The 24,659-nt window shown below is 39.1% G+C and overlaps 1 protein-coding gene across 1 annotated transcript in view; it reads right to left on the minus strand.

Moving 5' to 3' along the window:
* The window catches only part of LOC127413416 (netrin receptor UNC5A-like), a 377,604-nt gene extending 353,184 nt beyond the window's left edge, over positions 1–24,420 (minus strand). The window contains exon 1 of the mRNA XM_051650562.1: positions 23,745–24,420. Coding sequence (XP_051506522.1) covers positions 23,745–23,838 — 94 coding nt within the window. The 5' untranslated portion in view covers positions 23,839–24,420. The remainder of the gene's footprint in view (positions 1–23,744) is intronic.
* Positions 24,421–24,659: the final 239 nt, after the last annotated feature.

Here is a 24,659-nt window from a genome sequence, read left to right on the forward strand (position 1 = left end):
AGACATTTTTGCTACAATTTAAATGTGATCACCTTCTCTTCTAGCACTACTGGTTTGGGGTGTAGAGTTGAGGTGTGTAAAGAATATGCATTCCTGTTGACTGTATTACATAATTTACAACAAAAAATACAACAACTCGCTTTTGCTGCCACTCTGTGGACATTTCACACAGAAACTGGAGCTCAGATGTGCCCAACAACACTTCCAGCTTTGGCCACTGGGGGAAATGATTACAATTTTGGTAAGCACAGTCCGATTTGACCTACTGTCGCTGAATTCACAATGCAATCTGTCTGAATATACACTAGGCTTGGGATCGATGCCCTTTTTACGCAACAATAATCTGTGATATATGATATATATCTGGATTTTTTTCAGATATACGCCGATTAGCCACAACATTAAAACCACCTGCCTAATATTGAGTAGGTCCCCCTCGTGCTGCCAAAACAATGCCAACCCACATCTCAGAATAGCATTCTGTAGACTTTGTCAGTTCGAACCAGTCTGGCCGTTCTCTGCTGACCTCTCTCATCAACAAGGCATTTCCATCCACAGAACTGCCACTCACTGGATGTTTTTTTGTTTTTGGCACCATTCGAGGTAAATTCTAGAGACTGTTGTGCATAAAATTCCCAGGATATCAGCAGTTACAGAAATACTCAAACCAGCCCCTCTAGCACCACCAATCATTCCACTGTCCAAATCACTGAGATCAAATTTTTTCCCCATTCTGATGGTTGATGTGAAAATTAACTGAAGCTCCTGACCCGTACTAGCAAGATTTTATGCACTGCACTGCTGCCACACAATTGGCTGATTAGATAATCGCATGGATGATTGTTGGTGTCAGACGGGCTGGTTTGAGGATTTCTGTAATTGCTGATCTCCTGGGATTTTCACGCACAACTGTCTCTAGAATTTACAAAAAACATCCAGTGAGCGGCAGTTCTGCAGATGGAAATGCCTTGTTGATGAGAGAGGTCAACAGAGAACGGCCAGAGTGGTTCGAACAGACAAAGTCTACGGTAACTCTGATAACTGCGCTGTACAATTGTGGTGAGAAGAATATCATCTCAGAATGCTATTCTGAGATGGGGGTTGGTGCTGTTTGGTGGCACGAGGGGGAACTACACAATATTAGGCAGGTGGTTTTAATGTTGTGGCTGATCGGTTTAAGTAGGGCTGCTCGTTGCACAATAGTCTTTGTCTTTTTGAATATTTTTCTCAACACAGCTTTGGTAAAGTGTGAGCGGCAGGGTAAATTAAAGGGGGTCATACACCAGACGCATCTGGCGGATGGCACGGTGTGTTCTAAAAAAAAAAAAAAAAAAAAAAAAAAGGAAAACACACTCGGCATCAAAATACTGAAGTGCCATTGAGCAAAGCTCGCATAGTTTTCAATGAAACTCGACCCAAATCATTATCAAAGGAAAAAGATTATTTAGTGTAGACATCACTGGATGATATATTGTGAATATGCATCTTTCATATACAGGGCTCCAGGCTAAAAAAATGACTTAGGAGCCATTGGCTCCTAAACTGAAACATTAAGGAGCCAAATGGCTGTTTTTAGTTGCCAGATCACAGAATTGCTCGATTTAGATTGCTGTTCAAAAACAAGATAGAAAGCAGAAGAAAAAGAAGACAGTATATACAGTATAGTCGAGAAGATAAGTTTGCATTTCGTTTTGTCTCATAAATGTTCACACCCTTTTCATAATTTATATAAATAGAGATCAGATAATTTTGTATTTAGTACTGCTCTTCAGAATCTACATTACAGATAATTACATAAAGTATAGTATGCATATTGTAGTGTGTTGTCTTCTTTAGCATCAATTTATGTTTGCACCTTGTGTAAAAGTTGTGTACAAGTCCCTTAATTGTCCTGAGTGTCAAAAGCTTGATCTCATATATACAGGTGCATCTCAATAAATTAGAATGTCGTGGAAAAGTTCATTTATTTCAGTAATTCAACTCAAATTGTGAAACTCGTGTATTAAATAAATTCAATGCACACAGACTGAAGTAGTTTAAGTCTTTGATTCTTTTAATTGTGATGATTTTGGCTCACATTTAACAAAAACCCACCAATTCATTATCTCAAAAAATTAGAATACATCATAAGACCAATAAAAAAAACATTTTTAGTGAATTGTTGGCCTTCTGGAAAGTATGTTCATTTACTGTATATGTACTCAATACTTGGTAGGGGCTCCTTTTGCTTTAATTACTGCCTCAATTTGGCGTGGCATGGAGGTGATCAGTTTGTGGCACTGCCGAGGTGGTATGGAAGCCCAGGTTTCTTTGACAGTGGCCTTCAGCTTCTCTGCATTTTTTGGTCTCTTGTTTCTCATTTTCCTCTTGACAATACCCCATAGATTCTCCATGGGGTTCAGGTCTGGTGAGTTTACTGGCCAGTCAAGCACACCAACACCATGGTCATTTAACCAACTTTTGGTGCTTTTGGCAGTGTGGGCAGGTGCCAAATCCTGCTGGAAAATGAAATCAGCATCTTTAAAAAGCTGGTCAGCAGAAGGAAGCATGAAGTGCTCCAAAATTTCTTGGTAAACGGGTGCAGTGACTTTGGTTTTCAAAAAACACAATGGACCAACACCAGCAGATGACATTGCACCCCAAATCATCACAGACTGTGGACACTTAACACTGGACTTCAAGCAACTTGGGCTATGAGCTTCTCCACCCTTCCTCCAGACTCTAGGACCTTGGTTTCCAAATGAAATACAAAACTTGCTCTCATCTGAAAAAGAGGACTTTGGAACACTGGGCAACAGTCCAGTTCTTCTTCTCCTTAGCCCAGGTAAGACGCCTTTGACGTTGTCTGTGGTTCAGGAGTGGCTTAACAAGAGGAATTCGACAACTGTAGCCAAATTCCTTGACATGTCTGTGTGTGGTGGCTCTTGATGCCTTAACCCCAGCCTCAGTCCATTCCTTGTGAAGTTCACCCAAATTCTTGAATTGATTTTGCTTGACAATCATAAGGCTGCGGTTCTCTCGGTTGGTTGTGCATCTTTTTCTTCCACACTTTTTCCTTCCACTCAACTTTCTGTTAACATGCTTGGATACAGCACTCTGTGAACAGCCAGCTTCTTTGGCAATGAATGTTTGTGGCTTACCCTCCTTGTGAAGGGTGTCAATGATTGTCTTCTGGACAACTGTCAGATCAGCAGTCTTCCCCATGATTGTGTAGCCTAGTGAACCAAACTGAGAGACCATTTTGAAGGCTCAGGAAACCTTTGCAGGTGTTTTGAGTTGATTAGCTGATTGGCATGTCACCATATTCTAATTTGTTGAGATAGTGAATTGGTGGGTTTTTGTTAAATGTGAGCTAAAATCATCACAATTAAAAGAACCAAAGACTTAAACTACTTCAGTCTGTGTGCAATGAATTTATTTAATACACGAGTTTCACAATTTGAGTTGAATTACTGAAATAAATGAACTTTTCCACAACATTCTAATTTATTGAGATGCACCTGTATATATATATATATATATATATATATATATATATATATATATATATATATATATATATTTTTTTTTTTTTTTTTGTTTTAAAATAATTGTCTTTACTGTTAACGGATGGCCCCAGACACAGACACTACAAGAGTGCAAATTGAATTAAATCTCAGATGCAGTTTATTGTGCTACTCCAATCCCAATCAATAATTACCAGAAGAAAATAAAGTGGTACACAATACGGGACTTTTAATTATAAAGAATCCCGAAATACACATGGGACTCTTACTTTGAAATGTCTGCACTCCCAGTTGTGAGCTCACTGATGGTTAATTTGCTGAGAAAGTGAATTTGATTCAAACTAACATGAGCTCCTGAGTTCAAACCCTCAGTTCTTTTCGGGTGATTCATGAAAATGACCCGATTCAAAAGAGTCATTTGTTCACGACTCTCTCATTCTGGTTTTGTTGTTGTGTATGATGCAGCGAGCTCATCAGAAGCAGAATGGGTGAAAAGCGGCGCGAGACACACTGGTGCACGCTCTAAAGATGCATTCAATAACTCACAAGATGATATCTGTCGAAACCGCATATGAACGCACACAACCTGATTGTCGCCAATGGCGACTAGATTTTAAATTATTGTCACAATCAATCATTTTAGTCGCTGTCTGGAGCCCTCATATACAAGTATATACAAGTTACAAATATGTAATTTTTGACAACTTGAATGAAAGACCCATTCAAGGCTACATACAGGGAAATTGCATACACGTTGCCATTTCTAATTGTTCAGTTTTCACAGTTACACTTTGGACAGCCATCAGCTGCACCTCATCAGCTCATCCTGTGTATATGTGTGTGTGTGATACCTGTGACCGGCTTCAGTAAATGTTATATTACCCTCTTGTGGTCTACCAATGCCATAACTGCAGACTTTTAGGGGTCTTTCACACTGGGCACATTTGCTGCGGTCCGATTCCGAGTGCGATTGTTCCCGGTGCCCCCGGCAGCGTTGGTCTGGTTTCACACTCACCTGATTCTATCAAACCCCGGTCCATTTGCGTTCACCTTACGTCATCACAAACACGCATGGAGAACACAACGCAACTCATCATACTTTTTGGTTTTTTGTTATTTTGGTGCCATTATGCACAGCAGAGTGTACGACAACTGCGTATATGCGCGCTTCATGGCGTAACTCATCAGATGTCCAGGGGAAGGCGGCTTGCTGCTAGCAAACAGCGTTTTTTGAGGAGACAGCTGATTGCAAGGAATTCATTTGTATGTTTGTTTACATTGCACGCTTACTCACGCTCGTGTCCAAGGTGAAGTTATCGCCACTGTCATCTCCTATTATACCCTATATTTATTAGTCGAAACTAATGATATCGTCATCGGCTAAAACGCATGCGCAGGTTACTTTATTTCCTGAAAGAGTGCGCACCCGAGTCCGAGTTGCTTTCACATTCACGTGAATCGCGCTACAGTTCCATTGCAACCGAACTCAGACCACCTCCTACAGGTAGTCTCGGGTTCAGTACCACGGTGCGCTCCCCGGTCCGCATGACAGCTTTCACATGACCAATTTTTCATGCGAACCGTGCTCTGTTTCGAACTAAACTGCCAGTGTGAAAGCACCCTTAAACAGAGGCCAACTGAGTGAATTGGAAAGCACTCAAATTAGGCTTCTAATTTAAATGTTGGCTCATTTTAATATATCAATGCATCAAAAATATATAATGTGCCGATCAATAATCGATATATAGATATTTTATGACAACCCTAATGTACACACACCTATGACTGCACATCAGTTGAATTCTATTAAGTTCACATATACTAGGGCTGAATGATTAACTGAAATTAAATCAAAATCGCGATTTGAACCAGTGCAATTATCAAAACGCAATGGCTTCAATTTAATTAAATAAATAATTAGTCTCCACGTGCTTCCCGCTGTGGTGCGCCTATATGCACTGCTGTATATCTGTAGTGCTTTCTTAAATACATGTAAACAGGATCACTGGTTTCAAAGTGGTTCTGTGCTCCATACACACACACATTCTATCGATCTGCTGCCCTGAGTGACATATGCACTCTTGAGTTCGGTTCGGTGTGCTAACATGCGATGAGCACCTTTTTTAAAGTGCCCCCGATTTACTTTAATTGCACATTTGCATAATTTCACATACAGTATATGTTTGGCCACTACAATTGACTATACAGCATGTTTTTGTTGACAGCAAGAACAGGCTGTTCTCATCTCATACATACATCCGCGTCCGCCCTTTCAGTTTTCAAAATAAAAGCTTCCGCCAAAATAAAGACTTAAGGGTTTAACCAGACTGCATAATAAGTTAAGAAATTAATAAATGACTATTGAATAATAATGCATTATTATAGCAATACTGATAATTATTATTATACAATAATATATTTATATAATTTCTTAACATAATCATTGCAATAATATAATATTCAAATTGACTGGGTTTAAAAAAAAAAAATAATAATAATAATGACGAAAAGTGAACTGACCCTTTCACAAATTGGACCTTTATTTTTTTTTACAAAGCAGACAGATGCAATGTGATCGTGATGTTTTTCCTCCATCTGTTTCAGTTTTATTTATTTTGGTTCATTTTAGAAGACAAAAACAAATTAACACCATTTTTAGAACAGTATTTCTGGTTGGAAGTAAAGCATGGGAAAAACATGGTTTAATTTTGGTTGAAAGAAATGACACTTTTTTGTTGTTGTATGTTTATCATATCCCAGTTCAAATTGCTATCGCAATTTAAAAAAAAAAAAAATAAAAAAAAAAGCAATATTTTTTGTCCAAATCGTTCAGCCCTAACATATACCACTTTGTATTGTCCCATGCGTTATTCCATGTTTATTTGTTCCTATTGTGTAAATAACACAAAGCATTCCTGCCCACTGATAGCCAGCCAAATATATCTACAACAGTATAAATTGTATAAGATATCTACCGTTTGACATGTCCACAGTTTCATGGTATATACCAAACAGTGGTATGCCCAGCCTTCTCCAGCACTAAAAGATGCCATAAATGTTGCCGTTCACTCATTCAACATGCTGTAACAATGGGCTGGCAATGACAGGCAAACGAAGACGATGATAATGATGATGTGAAGAACCCAAGTGCAGTTTATTTACAGTAGCATCCAAACGTGAAACGAAACAAAACAAAACATAAACATGGACATGGACATGGACTTGACTCTACACAAACAACATTACAACACACAATACCTGACAACGGCAAATATGAGGGTATAAATACATGGACAATAGTAACAAGACAACCAATGAACAGACAGAACTATAAACAAGATAACAAGACTAATAAACTTAAACCAATGACAGACTAGAACTGATAATGAGTTAACAAGACAATAAACCAATGAAAACAAGACACACAAACATGGAGGGAAACAGGATGAACACATGACTTGACATGGAAACAGGGAATAACATGACATGGAACCACATGACCTGAACAGGAACAGGAACTAAACTTTAAAATAAAAGACTTGAACACAAAACATGAACAAAATCACATCTAGACGTGACACATGCATGAGAGCCAAACACAAACACAAGTTCATCATCCCTTGTAAATGAACCAGAAAACATGTTTACGGCTCAAATAATAAGATTAAAGTCATTTTAGACCAACAGACACAAATTTACAGCAAACACAGAGGCATGTTCAGCCAGGTCTCTAAAGTATGACTATATGACTAATGAGCCCCCTGGGTTGCTATAAACAAACACAGATCCACCTTTAAAGGGCTTTAAAAATATAGCCATCTGAAAATCTTTCAGTAATACTGAAAAGAAAAAAAGCAAATACATGTTCTTTAACAACACGCATTAACAGTATTCATTTAAATACATAGGCAGCGCATAGTCCCAGAATGAGCAATTCTGTCATAATATAATAATAAATAAATTAAAATGATAAATAAATAAAGGCTGACTATTTCACCAGCTTCACTGCTCCTTCCATCCTTGCCAGGAAATGCTGCTTCTGCATCTCTCAAAGCCTGAAATCTTGTCCGCTATGTCCACATTTAACACGCAACCCAAGCTTTACACAAAAGGCTGGCATTAGCCTATATTATTCTGTGTTAAAGTAAATGGAAGAAAAGTAATGTTTTACCCACACACTTTCCACAATCTAGAGACTGCTAATAGCCTAACAATTGTTGCCATAGGAAGTAGTAAATGTGCTAGTTTTGCCAACCCTGACTCTTCCAACTGAATATTAAGTCGATTACAGATACTAGTGTGTCACTAATACTGGAAACACTTATGCTCACAAATATTCACCATGCTAAACATACATTTCCACCAAAATACCATAGTTACCCAAGCAAATTTAAGGGTAGATTTTTTCAGTGTTCACCAAACAACCCTGAAATGAGTCATTTCCACTATGACACTTCCGCTATTATTTTTAAAACTACAAAAATGTAAATACTAAAATATAGAAGAAGGTTCTAAAAGTCAGCAACATGTTTAATTAAATATTCAGATTTTAAACATAATTTATGTCTCTGAACGGGGTGAGCAGATGTTTTGAGTTGATCGTTGCATCCCCTGATGACTACGGAGTGAGGCCTGTGCAATAGGCCAGTGTTGACTGAGGCACAACTGCATGGAATATGAACATAATGAGCAAAGGTCAGTAGGTCTCTTTCCCTATCAACAACATCACTTCAAGAGGACATGTTTTGGCCGTCTCTAAGCCAACCTGCCCTAAAATATCCTCGCCATTAGGGTGCTCACACCACCTCCAGCCTGCATGAGGTGTCTTGTAATCCAGGCCTGAGACAATAACACGCTAATAATAAAACACATATGCCACAATACTACAGTTGATATATAACAGCATTATGAGATCTTCTTTCAACATTAACATAAAGAAGCTAGATTTTTACATCACGAGTGGTGCTTGCTGTGCAAAACTCGCCACAATGATGCCAGGGTGATGTGGGTGGTTGCCAGGGCATTCTTGTGCAGTTGCTACTAATTTGAAATGCTCTAAATAAAAAACAACTCTGTGGGCCACACAAATGGCACAAAGCATGTTCTGAGTGTCTTTTAGTGAGTTGCGATATGGGCTATAAAGGCTAAGGTAACTCAGATAACCACTCCGTACAACTGCAATGAGCGGATGTGCTACAACAGCAGAAGACCACGTCGGGTTCCACTTCTGTCAGCCAAGAACAGAAAGGTGAGGCTGCAGTGGCACAGGCTCACAAAAACTGGACAATTAAAGACTGGAAAAACACAACCTGATCTGATGAATCTCGATTTCTGCTGAGGCACACATATGGTAGGGTCAGAATTTGGTGCCAACAGCATGAATTCATGGACCCCACCTGCCTTGTGTCAACAGTCCAGGCTGGTGGTGGTGGTGTAATGGTGTGGGGAATGTTTTCTTGGCACACTTTTGGCCCGTTAATACCAATCAGTCATCACTGGAATGCCAGAGCCTATGTGAGTATTGTTGCTGACCATGTGCATCCCTTCATGGCCACAATTTGCCCACCTCCTAATGGCTAGTTCCAGCATTATAATGCACCAGGTCACAAAGCAAAAGTCATCTCAAACTGGTTTAATGAAAATTACAATGAGTTCACTGTTCCTCAGTGGCCTTCCCAGTCACCAGATCTGGATCCAATAGAACACCTTTGGGATGTGGTAGAATAGGAGATTCGCAGCATGAATGTGTAGCAGACAAATCTGCAGAAATTATGTGATGCAATCATGTCAACATGGACCAGAATCTCAAAGGAATGTTTCCAACATCTTGTGGAATCCATGCCATGAAGAATTGAGACTGTTTTTAGAGCAAAGAGAGGTCCTACCCAGTCTTAGTATAGTGTTCCCAATAAAGTACAAAGTGAGGGTACATCAATGTTTATGCATTGAATCAATGACATCGCATTGTTGGTTATTTGATCAATGCATCAATCCAGATCGATGGATCGTTACACCCCCTATTAATACGTACTAGTACTCCTACTTTAGTATTTCCTTTTATTTTCACTCAGTTTAATTAAGAAAATCATTGTACAACAGCATCTTTTCAATTGTTAGACAGTAAAAAAAGACTTTCATGGTAATGAGAATCATCACTGAAAACAATCAAAGTAGTTAAAGTATAATGTCCGGATGCATTATATAAATAATTGTCTGAAATGTAGGCTTCATTTTATTTATGAAATATATATATATATATATATATATATATATATATATATATATATATATATATATATATACACACACACACACACACACACACACACACACACACACACACACGTATATCATATTGATTTGGGGTTAAAAATGACCAGGACATTTTCTTGACTGGCTTCATGAGAATCACCCATTATACACATTCTCCTATGATCAACCTCCAACTCCTTCCAAATGGAATATAATCAAAGTTCACAAATATATCCCAATCACATCCAATATCAATATCTCGTTGTGACCCAAAAGCTCTTTGCTTTAAGCATTCAGCATACCAGACTTCTAAATTGTGGCGAGCGGGGTAGGGGGGTGGGGGGGCTTGGCCGAGCGATGAGGAGGGAGAATGATCGCAATCAGCCGGGAGAGGGATAAAGAGAAGCTGGAGCTGCAGTTTGAGAGAGAGAGAGAGAGAGAGAGAGAGAGAGGCACGAAGCCTGTCTGTGTGTCTTAAGTTTATACGTAGCTGGCTGAAAAGCAGTGCACGTTTTAATTTGTTGCTGAAAAGCAAAGTTTTTGATATACACTGTAAAGTGTTCATTAAATGTCTTACATGGATTGTTCACACAGCTCCTGCTTCATCCTCCTTAAGAAAGGCAGAGGTCTGCCACATTGGTGCCGAAACCTGGGACTGGAGGAGGAAGACGCTGTCCTGGAGCCCTCGCCACTGGCTGACGATTGATCTGGTGGTGCTGGAGCGGATCGTCAGCTGGCGACCGAAAGGGCCGGCTGAGTGGGTCCAGTGCCATCGCCCAGCATCGCTGACGGATGCAGTCCAGGTGGCTGAGGAATGTGTGGGCGGCGTGTTCGGGAGCGTGTTTCTCCCTCTCTCTCCTCTCTCTTTCTCTGCTCTCGCTCCTCTTTCTTTCTCCCTGTCCTTCCCCTCCCCCTGTTCCTGTCCAACGGAGGCAAGACCATCCGGTACCGAGTCGGATGGGGGTATGTGGCGAAAACTGCCAGATACTCATGACAATATAAGCTAAAAGCACATATGATTGGTTAAGGGGTTACTGGGCGAGAATAATAAATGTATCATCATCAGCGTCATCCTCCATTTGCCTGGGCGAAGTCAGAGAGGATATCCCGGGAAATTACCTCCAGTGTTGGACTTACTGCTTCAAATTGAAAACTGAGGTGATCTTTCGAGGTAAGACAAGTTATTTAACATATGTTGTCAATATTGTCTATTGAAAGTCAAAACGTTTTAGTTATAAAGCATTTATTTGCGCCAGCTAGTTTTTTGTTTTTTTTTCTGGAAAAAACATGACCATTATCGGCGAGCCTCTTCTTTTTATATAAACGTTTTTTTTGGCAGTTTCTGTGAAACTTGCTAAATAAACATTAACGAGCAATACTATGTACATTTTTAACTAAATATCAATAACTTTTTTGGCCAATTTAGTTGCTTGTGAAAAATCCACCTGAAGTAATGTAAGGCATAGAGCAGACACCGTTCAGACCTTTTTTTTTTTTTTATGCTGTTCAGACCTGCCTGGAAACTGGCCTGCTAGTTAGATAAGTTATCTAGCTTGTTGATTTTTCCATGTAATGAAAAAAATGGTAGATATCTTTCTATAATTTAACAAATAGCCTTACCAATCCATCACACAGACATGATTTTAGATTTTGTGTAGCTTCCTGTTCACAAGGAAAATGTGAGAGGGCTGTCCGCAGTTGGACATTCTGCTTAGTCTGCAAGCCTTTGGTGACTATTCAGTGTATGGATTTGTGAAGAACACACTGCTGGCTACCAATTGTGTACTTTTTTTCTGTTGTAGAGGTGGAAAGACCATGGCTCCCTGCTTTCGAGGGCATGAGCACACAGGAGGAAGATCTGCTGGACCAGGAACTACTGCAGGAAGACCCGGACCACGAGGAGATGGAGGATGAGATGGAACCTGATCCCCAGCCAAGACCCTCAACTGGGTATATATGAATGTGTATGTATTGTTTGTTTCCATTTCTCATATGACTGATACTCACAGTAACACTAACACTGTTACTCTTATTATTTTGGGTATGGCTAGCCATTCTCGCACAGGTCTCAAGTCAGCTAGAAAGCGTAAACGCTTCCCTGACTCTGTTCCTTATCCCTCTTACTCTGACATCGATTCACAGGCACCAAAACCTCTCCCATCTAAGCCTAGCCGTCCATTTGGTATTGACTTATGTAGTGTGCATCAGGCTGTGCGGTCAACCTCCAATATGATGTTGCGAGAAATTGACTTTTTCATGCTGTTTTTTACTCAGGCTGTAGTTGCTGAGATATGCAGCTTTACAAACCGTCAGGGGTGGGAGCTCGTCCTAAACTGTCCGTCATGTTCCAGCTACCAAGAAGCTTGGATGGAGGTGACCCCTGATGAATTTTACAAATTTCTTGGGTTGATCATTTACATGGGGTTTTCAATTCTCCCTGATTCTCATCGTCATTGGGGAACCAAGTCACTTCAGGGCTCGTGGGTGAGGGGATTTATGTCGCGTGACCGCTACAAGGCTCTTTTAGCAGCTCTATATGTTGTAGACCCTACCACAGTAGATAATCAGGATCGCCTTAGGAAGTTGCGTTATCTTATGGACCACCTCAAATAAAAATGCCAGCAGCTCTTTCAGCCTAACCAAAATCTCGCAATAAATGAACATATGGTCAAGTCTAAAGCTTGGTCAGGATTTAAACAATACATGAAGGGCAAGCCTACTCGGTGGGGTTTTAAATTATGGGTAATTGCAACATCAGACTCGGGGTATACTCTCGACTTTAATGTTTACACAGGTAGTCATGATGGGCGTGTCACTGACTTGGCCACCAAAGTAGTTGAATCGTTACTGCAGCCATTCAAAAACCAGGGCCACAATGTTTGGTTTGACAACTTTTACACATCCCCAGCTCTTATGGTTAAGTTGTTAGAAATGGGAACTAATGCCTGTGGGACATGCAGGGTGAATCATAAACTGTTTCCTGCAGAATTTAAAGACATCAAAAGATGGGAACGCAAGACAGCTCGTGGGGAAATGAGGTGGTGTAGGATTGAGGGGAATATACTTGTAATTCAGTGGAAGGACACTCATGCAGTTACATGCCTCTGCAATTTCCACAATGCGAATGGCTCAACCGAAATAACTAGGTTTTTAAAAAATGATGGTGACTGGACAAAAGAAGAAGCCCTCCAGCCCACTGTCATCAGCGATTATAACAAAAACATGGGCGGTGTTGATAGGTCAGACCAAATGATAAACTCTTACGACAGCCTACAAAAAACTCAGAAGTGGGGGAAGACTCTTTTTTTTCCACTTCATAGACATTGCCGTTGTCAATAGTTTCATATTGTTTAAGGAATGGCAACACATTCATGTGGCACCAGGGGATGAGCATAGACCGGTGAACTTAACCCATATAGATTTCAGAGAAAACCAGGCTCGTCAGCTGGGAGGTAACGATATTCACGCAAGTTTCCCTTTGCATACACTAAAGGACCTGTAGTCCCTCCTTCGTCATCACTCCACACAGCCCATGTCCCTAAATTTGAAGAGTCCTCTAAGAGATGTTGGCTATGCTATCAGAAAAGTAGAACTGAAAATAAAAGTAGCTTGTTGCGTGCCGGAATGTAATGGCAAAAGACTTTGCTTGGTTCGCGATATGAACTGTTTTCAGTCTTGGCACTTAGCTGAGTGTGACCAGTTTCGTAAAGAGGCCTAGGTTGGGCCGTGTTTACTGGTGTTGTCCTCCTCCTCCCCTCTTTTCTCCCTCACTTCTCTCCACAGGTATTGCAGTTGTTGAGTATTTATGAATTTATATATATTCTGTTCCTGCACTCTTTAGTTAGTTAAAAAATTTGATTTTGTATGTTTTGCTGTGTAATTCGTGTGTAATTCTAATGTTCAAATTAAATAAAGTGTGTGTTTTATTGAACACGTACAATTTATATTTCAGTGTTTGTGTCCTTCAATTTCAGTTGCAATCTCAATTTATTATTACAGGTGCTCAAAAGGAGTATTTGAGGTGTGGTCATGTGAAATGTATCTTAACATTCTAAATGTTTGTTTTATTCCATTTTCCCACTAATCACTAGAATGGTCATTACTTTTAAACAATAGATTATATTTCTAATCTGTCTGCTATTCTACATTGTCCACAAAATTATGTATATTTCATACACTCTAAGTTTCCCTCTAGCTTGTAACTAAAATGGTTGAAAATGCAGTTGTCTGATGAAGTATGGTGGCCGGAGAAGATTTCTGTAAAAATTGCTGTGTGAAATCTTATTGATAAAGGATGATTAGCCTTAAATAATCATACATATATTTATATCATTTGAAAGCCCTAGTTCTTCTCTTCAATTTGGTATATACAGTTCAGGTGTGTGATGTTATATGAATATGAATGTAATATGAAAATGGATATGAATATCATATTCTGGCACAGAATGGAATTTTCGGCTCAGGCTTTAAAGGGTTAAATGTCTTACGTGGATTGTTCACCCGGCTCCTGCTTCCTCCTCCTTAAGAAAGGCAGAGGTCTGCCACATGAATATTAAAGTATATTTGCCTTCATAATTATAACCAAGCAAATTCTGAACTGAGGTTATCCAAAAACTGCAAAGACAATTTTGTACTTCGATCTCAAAGAACATGAGGGTCAACCAAGTACATTAAACCGCTCAAACCTCAACCAGAAGCCCGTACAACGGAATATGATAAAGGGAAGAGCTGAACTCAAAAGTTTCATTAGCCTTGAAGTGGACAAAATATCAATAAGGTGCACTGTCATTCCATTTGATGCTGGTTTAAATTATGTAGTTGAAAAGAAAGATCCGCCCTACCTGTATTTCGGGCTGGCTGAGCGTTCAATCTACGTGACACTAGTTGTCAAGTTAACGTTCCCTTGTGGGAGCCCTCTGGAAGTCTTGTGTGCTGCATTTTCTTGCAAACAAATAACAACGCTCTGGAAGCAACTTGGGCAAATTTAAAGGTTACAAAAGGAACCACAGGACTTGCATAAAAGGCAGGGATTGAGCACCTCTGGGTTTAATTCTACACTGCCATTGATTGATGGCCAGTTAAACAGTTAGAGGGTTATTGATCACTCAAGAAATGAGAGCATCCCAAAACAACCTTAAATATGTTGGGTGATGATCCACAGATGGGCTGAGAGCAAGTGGAATGCCACAGCAAATTTTTCATGTTAATGTTTTACGTTTCCACTAAACAAACCCTATGGAGTAATAACAGTTGGAAAAAAATTACCCAACACTTTTGTAGCATCAGTATTGTGGGATAAGGCAAAGTGCTTCAAGTCTATTGAGTATTCAAGCAGATGGTTCATCATTGAAGCAGACAGATCTTACTTAGATCTCACAGTCTGCGAGTCAAGCCAAAAGCACCTTGGGAAATGCACTCTTATCTCTTTGGGGAAGGGCATTTATCCAAGGCTTTCATAGACTCTAGTGCTCACGATGTGCTGAGAACCAATGTCTGCACAATAAATGCATCTGGACTCAAGGTCAACAGCACTCCACCTTTCTCTGGCCACTGACAGCACCTCTGGGAAGAAGAATGCGATTAGTCTCTCTGGTGACAGCATTGATCTTGGGGTCCTCATGCTGACTGTGTCTTTTCTGAAGAGTGTCACCCAAAGCTCAAAGTAAGGAACAGGTGATGGAGTTCTGAATGGGACCAAACCTAGAGGTCAGGGTTTGGTTGATTAGCATAGGCCAGTTAGTCCCTGCTGGTTAAATGTCATTACTACACCATCTGGTCCCAAAAAGCATCTTTCTCTATTGACGGCCACTCAAAAGTGGGGATTCACTGATTCAAAATTTGTATGATAATATGCTATCCGATTATTTAGAACAGGAGTGTCAAACTCAGTTCCTGGAGTTTAGTTCCAGCCCTGCTCCAAAATGCCTCCTTGTAATCTTCAAGCACTCCTGAAGACCTTGATTAGCTGCTTCAGGTGTGTTTAATTAGGGTTGGAGCTAAACTCTGCTGGACTGTGGCCCTCCAGGAACCAAGTTTGACACCCCTGATTTAGAACAACATCAATATCAATACTGATAGTTTGTAGGTTCTGCTTTTTTATGCTATACCTTGTTTCAAATCACTGAGAATTAACTGATAAAAAATCATCCAATTTTCGATAATTGCTATTACCCAATACCATCGTTTGGCTGATACATTGGTGCATCTCTACACAAAAATAGTTGTGCATCTCTAGTCAAATGTAGTTGTGCATTCTGACAAATGTTTTTTTTTTTTTTTTTCAAGCAGCATTTAAGGAGCAACTATTTCATTGTAATATAGTAGATATTTTACTGGTTATTTAGAGTGTTTTTCTTAAAAGTGTGAAGGGCTAGTGAAGAGCTTGGGACTGTGCATGTTCTTGTGGTGCCATCAGCCAATCAGCATTGTCATAACGTCATTTTCCTGCAGCTCCAGAGCAAGTATTAGTCACATGACGTTTGCGGCTCATGTGCTAAAAAACCAATTGTTTCCAGAACTGAATGCCCATAAGCAAAGATGACAGTTTTCAAATCACACACTTCCAGGTTGTTCTGCACCAGCTGAGCAACTGCCGTTAAGTTGAATGGGAATCGGAAAGCATTATGAGCTAAATGGCACAAAAACCCCACTCCACCCTTATTTCAGTGGGCTATGAATTCATAACCAAAGTAAAAGGGCACATATCCACCAAGATTTGATGTACTCTGATAGGAGACATCCACCCAACCCCAAAGGTTAATGTCACACTTTCTCATGTTCTCTCTCTCACCTATACTTCTCTATTTGCATTTGACACTTATGGAGAAGAAATATAGAGCACCGTGAGATAAGAAAAGAGCACATTTGTCATCAAATGGAGCATGCTTATGGATTATGGAAAGCCAGCTGCTGTTGACTTACACTGTTTGCCTGTTCCTCATCTCGGTTACACTATTTCACGCCTCTCCATTCATCAAACTCAAATATGGCCATATTATATATATATATATATATATATATATATATATATATATATATATATATATATATATTAGGGCTGTCAATTTAACATGTTAATTCAGTGCGATTAATTATTTAAAAAAATAATGTGTTAAAACTTTTACGCAATTAATCATGTCCTCGGACCATAATAAAACCATATATGTATGTGTGTGTGTGTGTGTGTGTGTGTGTGTGTGTGTGTGTGTGTGTGTATGTGTGTGTGCAAACTGCATGAGTGGGAGAAAATATACCTTGTATTCTTAAGAAACATGCTAAGATTATTCTGAAAAAGCAAAGCGCACACTGTCAATAAAAACATATTTAATCACGTTCCGCTTCCAAGCACTTGCTGGAACTCCAAATAGCACTGCTCTCAGACATTAATCTGTTCAAATCTTCATTTGTTTTCTCTGAAACTGCCCATTGCTTGCTTTCAGTTCTTATACGTCATGAGAATTAATTGGTTATTATCAAGAGTCAGAAATATAAGAACGCACAGTATCAAAGTCCTCTCTTTACATGCATCATTTGATTTTACATCTTGCAAGTGGAGGGGCAAAAAATATTTTATCCTTCTTTCTTTTCAAATGAACACCCTACAAATCCAGTAAATCATTTGGATTTAAATAAGCAGATACTTAAGAGACTATTACTGGATCATTATTGCAGTGATTAATATGTTTCAGCTGGCAACAATTCTTTTAACCCTAACTGATGCAGTGTGTAGCTTCTCATTTCTTAAACAACCATGTCGGAAGACGTATCTCGTGGTCGTGGAAAAGATGTTACTGTGTTTCAGAAGGGGCAAATTATTGGCCTGCATCAAGCAAAGAAAACAACTAAGGAGATTGCTGAAATCACTGGAATTGGATTAAGAACTGTCCGATGCATTATTAAAAACCTGAAAGATAGGGGTGAACTGTCAGCTTTGCAGAATAAATGTGGTCGGAATAAATCTTGAATGATCGTGATCGGAGATCACTAAAACGCTTGGAGAAGTCACATCACAAAAAATCGACAGTAGAACTCACAGATATGTTTAATAGTGAAAGTAAGAGCATTTCCACATGCACAAATTCGACGAGAATTTACAGGATTGGGATTAAACAGCTGTGTGGCTACAAGAAAGCCACTTGTTAGTGAGGCTAGTTGGAAAAAAACAATTTCAATTTGCTAGGGACAGGGCTCCAGACTGCGACTAAAATGGTTGCAAATGCGACCAAAAATAATTGATTGGGACAATAATTTAAAATCTAGTTGCCACTGGCGACGGTCCGGTTGTGTGCATTCATATGCAGTTTTGTCAGATATCATCTTGTGAGTTTTTGAATAAATTTTTAGAACGCGCACAACCAGTGTGCCTCGTGCCGCTTTTCTGTTTCTGACGAGCTCGCTGCACCGCAAGCAACAACAAACCCAGCACGAGAGAGTCATGAACAAAAGACTCTTTTGAACCGGATCTTTTTCATGAATCACCCGAAAAGAACTGAGGTTTTGAACTCAGGAGCTCAGGTTAGCAGTTTGAATTAGATTCACTTTCTCACCGAATCAGCCATCATGTGAGCTCACAACTGGGAGCGCAGACATTTCAAAACAAGAGTCCCATGTGTATTTCGGGCTTCTTTATAATTAAAAGTCCCGTATTGTGTACCACTTTATTTTCTTCTGGTAATTATTGATTGGGATTGGAGTAGCACAATAAACTGCATCTGAGATTGAATTCAATTTGCACTCTTATAGTCTCTGTGTCTGGGGCCATCCGTTAACAGTAAAGAAAGACTAAGACAATATTTTAAAACAATAAAAAAAAAAAAAAAATATTATATTATATATATATATATATATATATATATATATATATATATATACACACACACACACGTATATATGATATCAAGCTTTTGACACTTAGGACAATTGAGGAACTTGTACACAACTATTACACAAGGTGCAAAACATTCATTGATGCTCAAGAAGACAACACACTACAATATGCATACTATACTTTATGTAATTATCTGTAATGTAGATTCTGAAGAGCAGTACTAAATAAAAAAAATATTTTATCTCTATTTATATAAATTATGAAAGGGGTGTGAACATTTATGAGACAAAAGGGAATGCAAACTTATCTTCTCAACTACAGTATATATACTATTTATTAAACCTTTGACTTCTTTTTTTTTTTTTTTTGGCTTTCTGTCTTGTTTCTAAACAGCAATCTAAATCGAGAAAATCTGTGATTTGGCTACTAAAAACAGCCATTTGGCTTAATGTTTCAGTTTAGGAGCCAATAGCTCCTAAGTCATTTTTTTTAGTCTGGAGCCCTGTAGGGAGCATAAAGATTGGACTGTGGAGCAATGGAAAAATGTTATCTGGTCTGATTAGTCCAGATTTACCCTATTCCAAAGCGATGGGCGCATCAGGGTAAGAAGGGAAGCGCATGAAGCGTTGCACTTGTCATGCATAGTGCCCACTGTACAAGCCTCTAGAGGCGGTGTTATGATCTGGGGTTGCTTCAGTTCGTCAGGTCTAGGCTCAGCAATATTATGCGGCAATAAAATGAAGTCAGCTGACTACCTGAATGTACTGAATGACCAGGTTATCCCATCAATGGATGTTTTCTTCCCTAACGGCACAGGCATATTCCAGGATGACAATTTCAAGATTTATCGGGCTCAATTTGTGAAAGAGTAGTTCAGGAAGCATGAGGAATCATTTTCACACATGAATTGGCCACTACAGAGTGCTGACCTTAACCCCATTGAAAATCTTTGGGATGTGCTGGAGAAGACTTTACGGAGTATTTCGACACTCCCGTCATCAATTCAAGATCTCGGCCAAAAATTAATGCAACTCTGGATGAAAATAAATGTTGTGATGTTGCATAAGGTTGTCGAAACAATGTCATGACGAATGCACACCGTAATTAAAGCTAAAGGCTTTAACTGTTTTTTTTGTTTTTTTTTTTTGTCCAGGCAGTGTAGTATTGATGCAATATTGTGAGAAAAGGATCATGATATAGTCATATGAGTGTAGCGACACAGCCTTACTATAGACCTATAATGATAATCTTTAGTTAAGGGACTAAACCTAATGTTCAACATTAAAAATTAATGTTAAAATATGTTCCCTTTAACATTTTTTCCTTCACAGACCCAATGGACATAGTAATGATGAGAATACTAAAACATTGGCCTCATCCAAATTTCAATAATCCAAATGACGACTGTAAAATCACGTCTCTGAGCTCTGAGGAGTCTTTATAGAAGCTGCTTAACCACCAAGAAAGCTTTGGAGTTTCCATGCACCCCAGTGTCCAACCCTTTCAGTGTATAACCAAGCACACTCACCCCAGTGCCAAAAATCTCTAAAACAAGTCCACCACAAACTCCAACCACAAAAATCCCTTCCTACTTGCCTCTCTTTCTCACAAACACAAAACAAAAACAGACAACATGTTATATCTCTGCTTTCCCAGAGAGTTTGGAACAATCAGGAACCATACTGTACTGCAGGGTTGTGATGTGGACCATTGCATGACAACATTGCCACAATCAGCATAAGCAGGAACGGCTGAAAGCGAAGGCATCCAATGGGGTTCAAAAGTTCACTTTTATTCTGTTTTGTTTTAGTGTTTTTTTCGCATGACAAATTATATTATCAGCATAGCTATAAGTGAAAAGTTGAAATGAAAATAATCATGAACTGTGCTTGTGTGCTTCAATGAAAGCAAGTAATTCTGAACTTTTGTACAAATGAGTTAACAAATTTGCTTTTGATTTGTGACTTTACAATAGTGTTTAATCTTAAATACAACCAATTCATTTTAAATCTTAAGGTTTTACATTTTTTAAACCCTAAAACTTTGTTTATTTCCAGGTTTTGAGCGGATTTTCAATGTGGTCTCAGTTTTCTGAACCCCACACATTCTCCATTGGGAAATCGCATAGTCTGTTGTCTATAAAAAAACACTCAATCCACCCTTACAACACACACACTGGCAAATACAATGTGCTGATTCCTTTTGTCTACACACTGATGAAAAACCTCCCTTTGGCTCAGCCGTAGCTGATCTCCCTGTAGGCACTACATTGTTCAGGGAAGAGCTGCGTTCTGTCTCGTGCGCTCTCTCTGATGAAGACTGACAGGCCAACCTTTATTTTTGACCGGATTATGTTTCAAGGGAAAGACAAGTTGGCTTTTATAAAGGAAAATGCACTGTCAGCCTGTTTCTCCCTTCCGAGAGCACCTTGTGTGATCTCTTATGATCTTTAGACTAACAATGTCTGCGAGAGCACATGGTTTTATTATTTCCCCTTATCCAATTTAAATTTCCTCATCTTTAGTAGTCTGGAGCATGAGAAAGTTCCCATCTGATCTTTTTTTTTATTTTTATCGTAAGCAAAGCTAGATAAGTGTCCTTGACAGATGAAACGGAGCATATGATGATGGTGAGAATTCAAGGCTGGAGACATTTTTCACAACGCCCTGCAATCTGCAAAAATAAAAATAAAAAATTGCCGCATTTAAATGAACGTTAGGAAAGCCTCGTAAATGCCACCATTTTTCTTGTCTCTCCATTTGAATTATGATTCCCCTGGGGCATGACTGTTTATTTCATCTTAATGTATGTGAAATCCAACTCTAATTAATGCACGGGAAAATGCCCTTTTAATTCAGTTTGCTAATACATGTTAAATGTCCTAGAGCAAGATTGGTAATTACACATCTTTTAACAAGTTAGCCCTCTGTCCACAGTGGAAAGGGAGCAGAACAATGTAAGCCAAGTGTGAAATTCTGACAGTGCTCTGAGGATACTCATCAACGCTTCATAGCTGGGTACCATGGTGATGATTACACGAAGACCTCCAGGAACACAACCCAACTTTCCCACAGTCATGTTTACCACAGCCAAGACCTCCAGTACCTTTCTTACTCTCTTGACACAATATGCAAATACAGATATGGCAAGCCTAAACCAGTCAAAGCAAACACAATGTGGGTAGCACTATGCGACTGTCATTTTGCAATCACGTATGTCCAGACTATGAGAACAAGTGTAATTATACTATTTTAACCAGAAACAATCTCTCTCTCTCTCTCTCTCTCTCTCTCTCTCTAAATATATTGCTTAAAGGCAGTTCAGTACTCAAAGTAAACATAATAATCTAATGCTTTAAAAGACAGCTCTGTAAACAAAGGTATGTAAACAATACATATGCCAGGGGTTGAACAGACAACCAGGGGGGCATAAGGGGGCACTAGGGGGTCCACAAATGTATTTTATTTTATTTTTTTACAAAATGTAGTCAAATTTGACAAAGTCAAATTTTATATCACAGGTTAATGCAGGTTAAGAGGTTAACACATTATTTCTAAATGCAGTTAAAATTATTACTGTTTCATACAGCTTTCTAAATACTGGAAATCATGAGATTAATCTTGATTGTTTTATTTTATCTGCGACAATAACATCTCTCTTTTGGTCTATCTATTAGTGCATGGGTAGAAAAAAAGATTTGCTCTCAATTATTTACAGTGTAAATATTTTCCAGACAACTTTTTAATTTAATTGGTCTTGGCTTCTGTACAATAACAATATAAAAGCCAATTATTTTATTTTGCCATAATATCTCACTTTTATGTTCTTACACAGTGGAAATGGGTATTATTTACACATGTAGACATATACAGTATAGCTGCCTTCATATTTTAGGAAGATGGTCCCTCACAAGGGGTTCATCATATTTGGGGGTCCTTGGCATCAAAAAGTTTGAAAACCCCTGCATTACACAATTTCTCCCATTATATAAATGCCATGAAGCCATATTTAAATGAATGTCAACACAATGTATTTAACAGCACAGAAGCTGGCCATTTTGGGAATGCTTTAGCGTTTATTTTTGTTAAGGAAGCTTGAACCGCATATAGTTGTTATAAAGCATGCAGCTAGTACTAAGAATGTCTCCTACTGGTCTGGAATTTAAAATAATTCAATTTAATAATGTGTTAATTATGAAAACATAGGTAAAACCAATAAGAAGGACTTTATTAATTAATGAGAAAATGAAATCCCAGTAAATCTGTACTTCTTTTATAAGGCTTTTGGTGGCCAAGAGAAGTGCAAGACGTGAGAAGGAAGGAGAGCACGATTGTTTCAGTACACATACGTTCCCTCTTTTTCATTGACATGACCACCACTGCTTATTTTACTTTCTCTTATTTGCATACAACCAATGTTGTGTCCAGTGGTTGGAAAAGCTCACTGCTTACTTCGTACAGCTGTCAAAAACACTGCCAATGGAGCAGGAAAGAATGAATGTCGGCGCGTGGAAATGTGCATGCATCGTAGTTCATTCAAGCTGACGTTCACATTCCCTCGCGCTGCTCTATAAGAAATGCAGCGCGAGATTCAGGGTGCGATATAGAAGCATATTAGTTTGTTTTAAACTCATGATGAACATTTCTAATCCTTATCAATGTAATGTAGCCTTGTTTTTATATACAATCATGTTAATATTTGCGCCGTAGCGTGTTGCGCGCCGTGAGAGTCTCGTGCTTGCAGAAATGTCAATCAAACTTACTGCACGTTCAAGTTCACAAATAGGCTCCTCACATCTGTGTCTGTAAATAAGCTCATTAAAAACAAAAATTCACCGCGTTCTTAGTTTTTAAAATGTGAAAACATGTAACTGTGCCATCCTCTATGTTGTGAAAATAAGCCACAACGTGCTCGCCGTATTGCTGTGTGTAAGAATAGCAGCACTGGAAGATGTAATTGAGACAAAGGTGCAAGCTGGAACAAAGCATTAATCACATAATATCCCCATTCCAACCAAATTACATATTTTGAAGCTCCTGTGGGAAATGTTATTTAGTGAACGCACATCACAAAGAGAGTCTGCGGTATGTAAAAGCAATTACCCATGGCTTTATCAGTCGAAGATGAAAATGATGCGTTTAAAAATTAATTCAACTCACCGATGCAGGTAAATCCGAAGGAAAACAGGCAGATCCATGTGAGTACAAGCCCGGATCTCGGGCGGACAAAGGGACCCAGGTGTAACGGCATCATGTCTTTATCACCTTGTCGTTCAAGTTTAAGCCTATAATATCAGCTGAAAGAGCTGCGTTGAGTATCAGTGTCTGTATGTGTTTAGTTCTTGTAATAGTATACCGACGAGTGCGGCCAGAGCATTTATAAGTCCTCTTTCAACACATATCCCCTTCCTGTACCTTAGCCATCAGTGCGTCTTCGTTGCTCAGAAACAGCAGCGCATCACAGGTGTGGTAAATACAAAAAGATCGTCTCTAATTTCTTCAGCTCACTAACCCCCCCTCACAAACACACACCCCAGACGTGCGAAGAGAAAGAGAGAGAGAGAGAGAGAGAGAGAGAGAACGTCCTCACTTTCATTCGTCTTCTCACTCTCAGCTGCAAAAGAATACTTGCTCCGGTAAAGATAATGGTGGGGATTGGCTTCAGCGCGCAAACATCTGCTGGTACAGCACTGCAGAAGTGAAGAGACGCGATGTATAGAGCTGTGGCTGAAGAAAACACGGAGCAGAGCCCGGACCCTTGACTGGAATGGAGAGCTAGGAGCCGTGGAGACGACGGTTCATGTGTAAGTGAATAAAATTGCCTTTTGTTCTTTAGAAATATATCACGTCACATTATGTTTGTCGAGTTATATTATTTATGTAGGGGCACTAATGCACAATCCCAAAATAAACAAAATTATTTATAGAGTATCTATCCATAAATGAAATGTAATTTATAGATAAATGAAATAAAATCTGTCTATCTAATCTATCTATCTATCTATCTATCTATCATCTGTCTCTGTCTATCTATCATCTGTCTGTCTGTCTGTTTATCATCTGTCTGTCTGTCTG

The sequence above is a fragment of the Myxocyprinus asiaticus genome, chromosome 22 (genome assembly GCF_019703515.2).
Source record: "Myxocyprinus asiaticus isolate MX2 ecotype Aquarium Trade chromosome 22, UBuf_Myxa_2, whole genome shotgun sequence".
Classification (NCBI taxonomy): Eukaryota; Metazoa; Chordata; class Actinopteri; order Cypriniformes; family Catostomidae; genus Myxocyprinus; species Myxocyprinus asiaticus.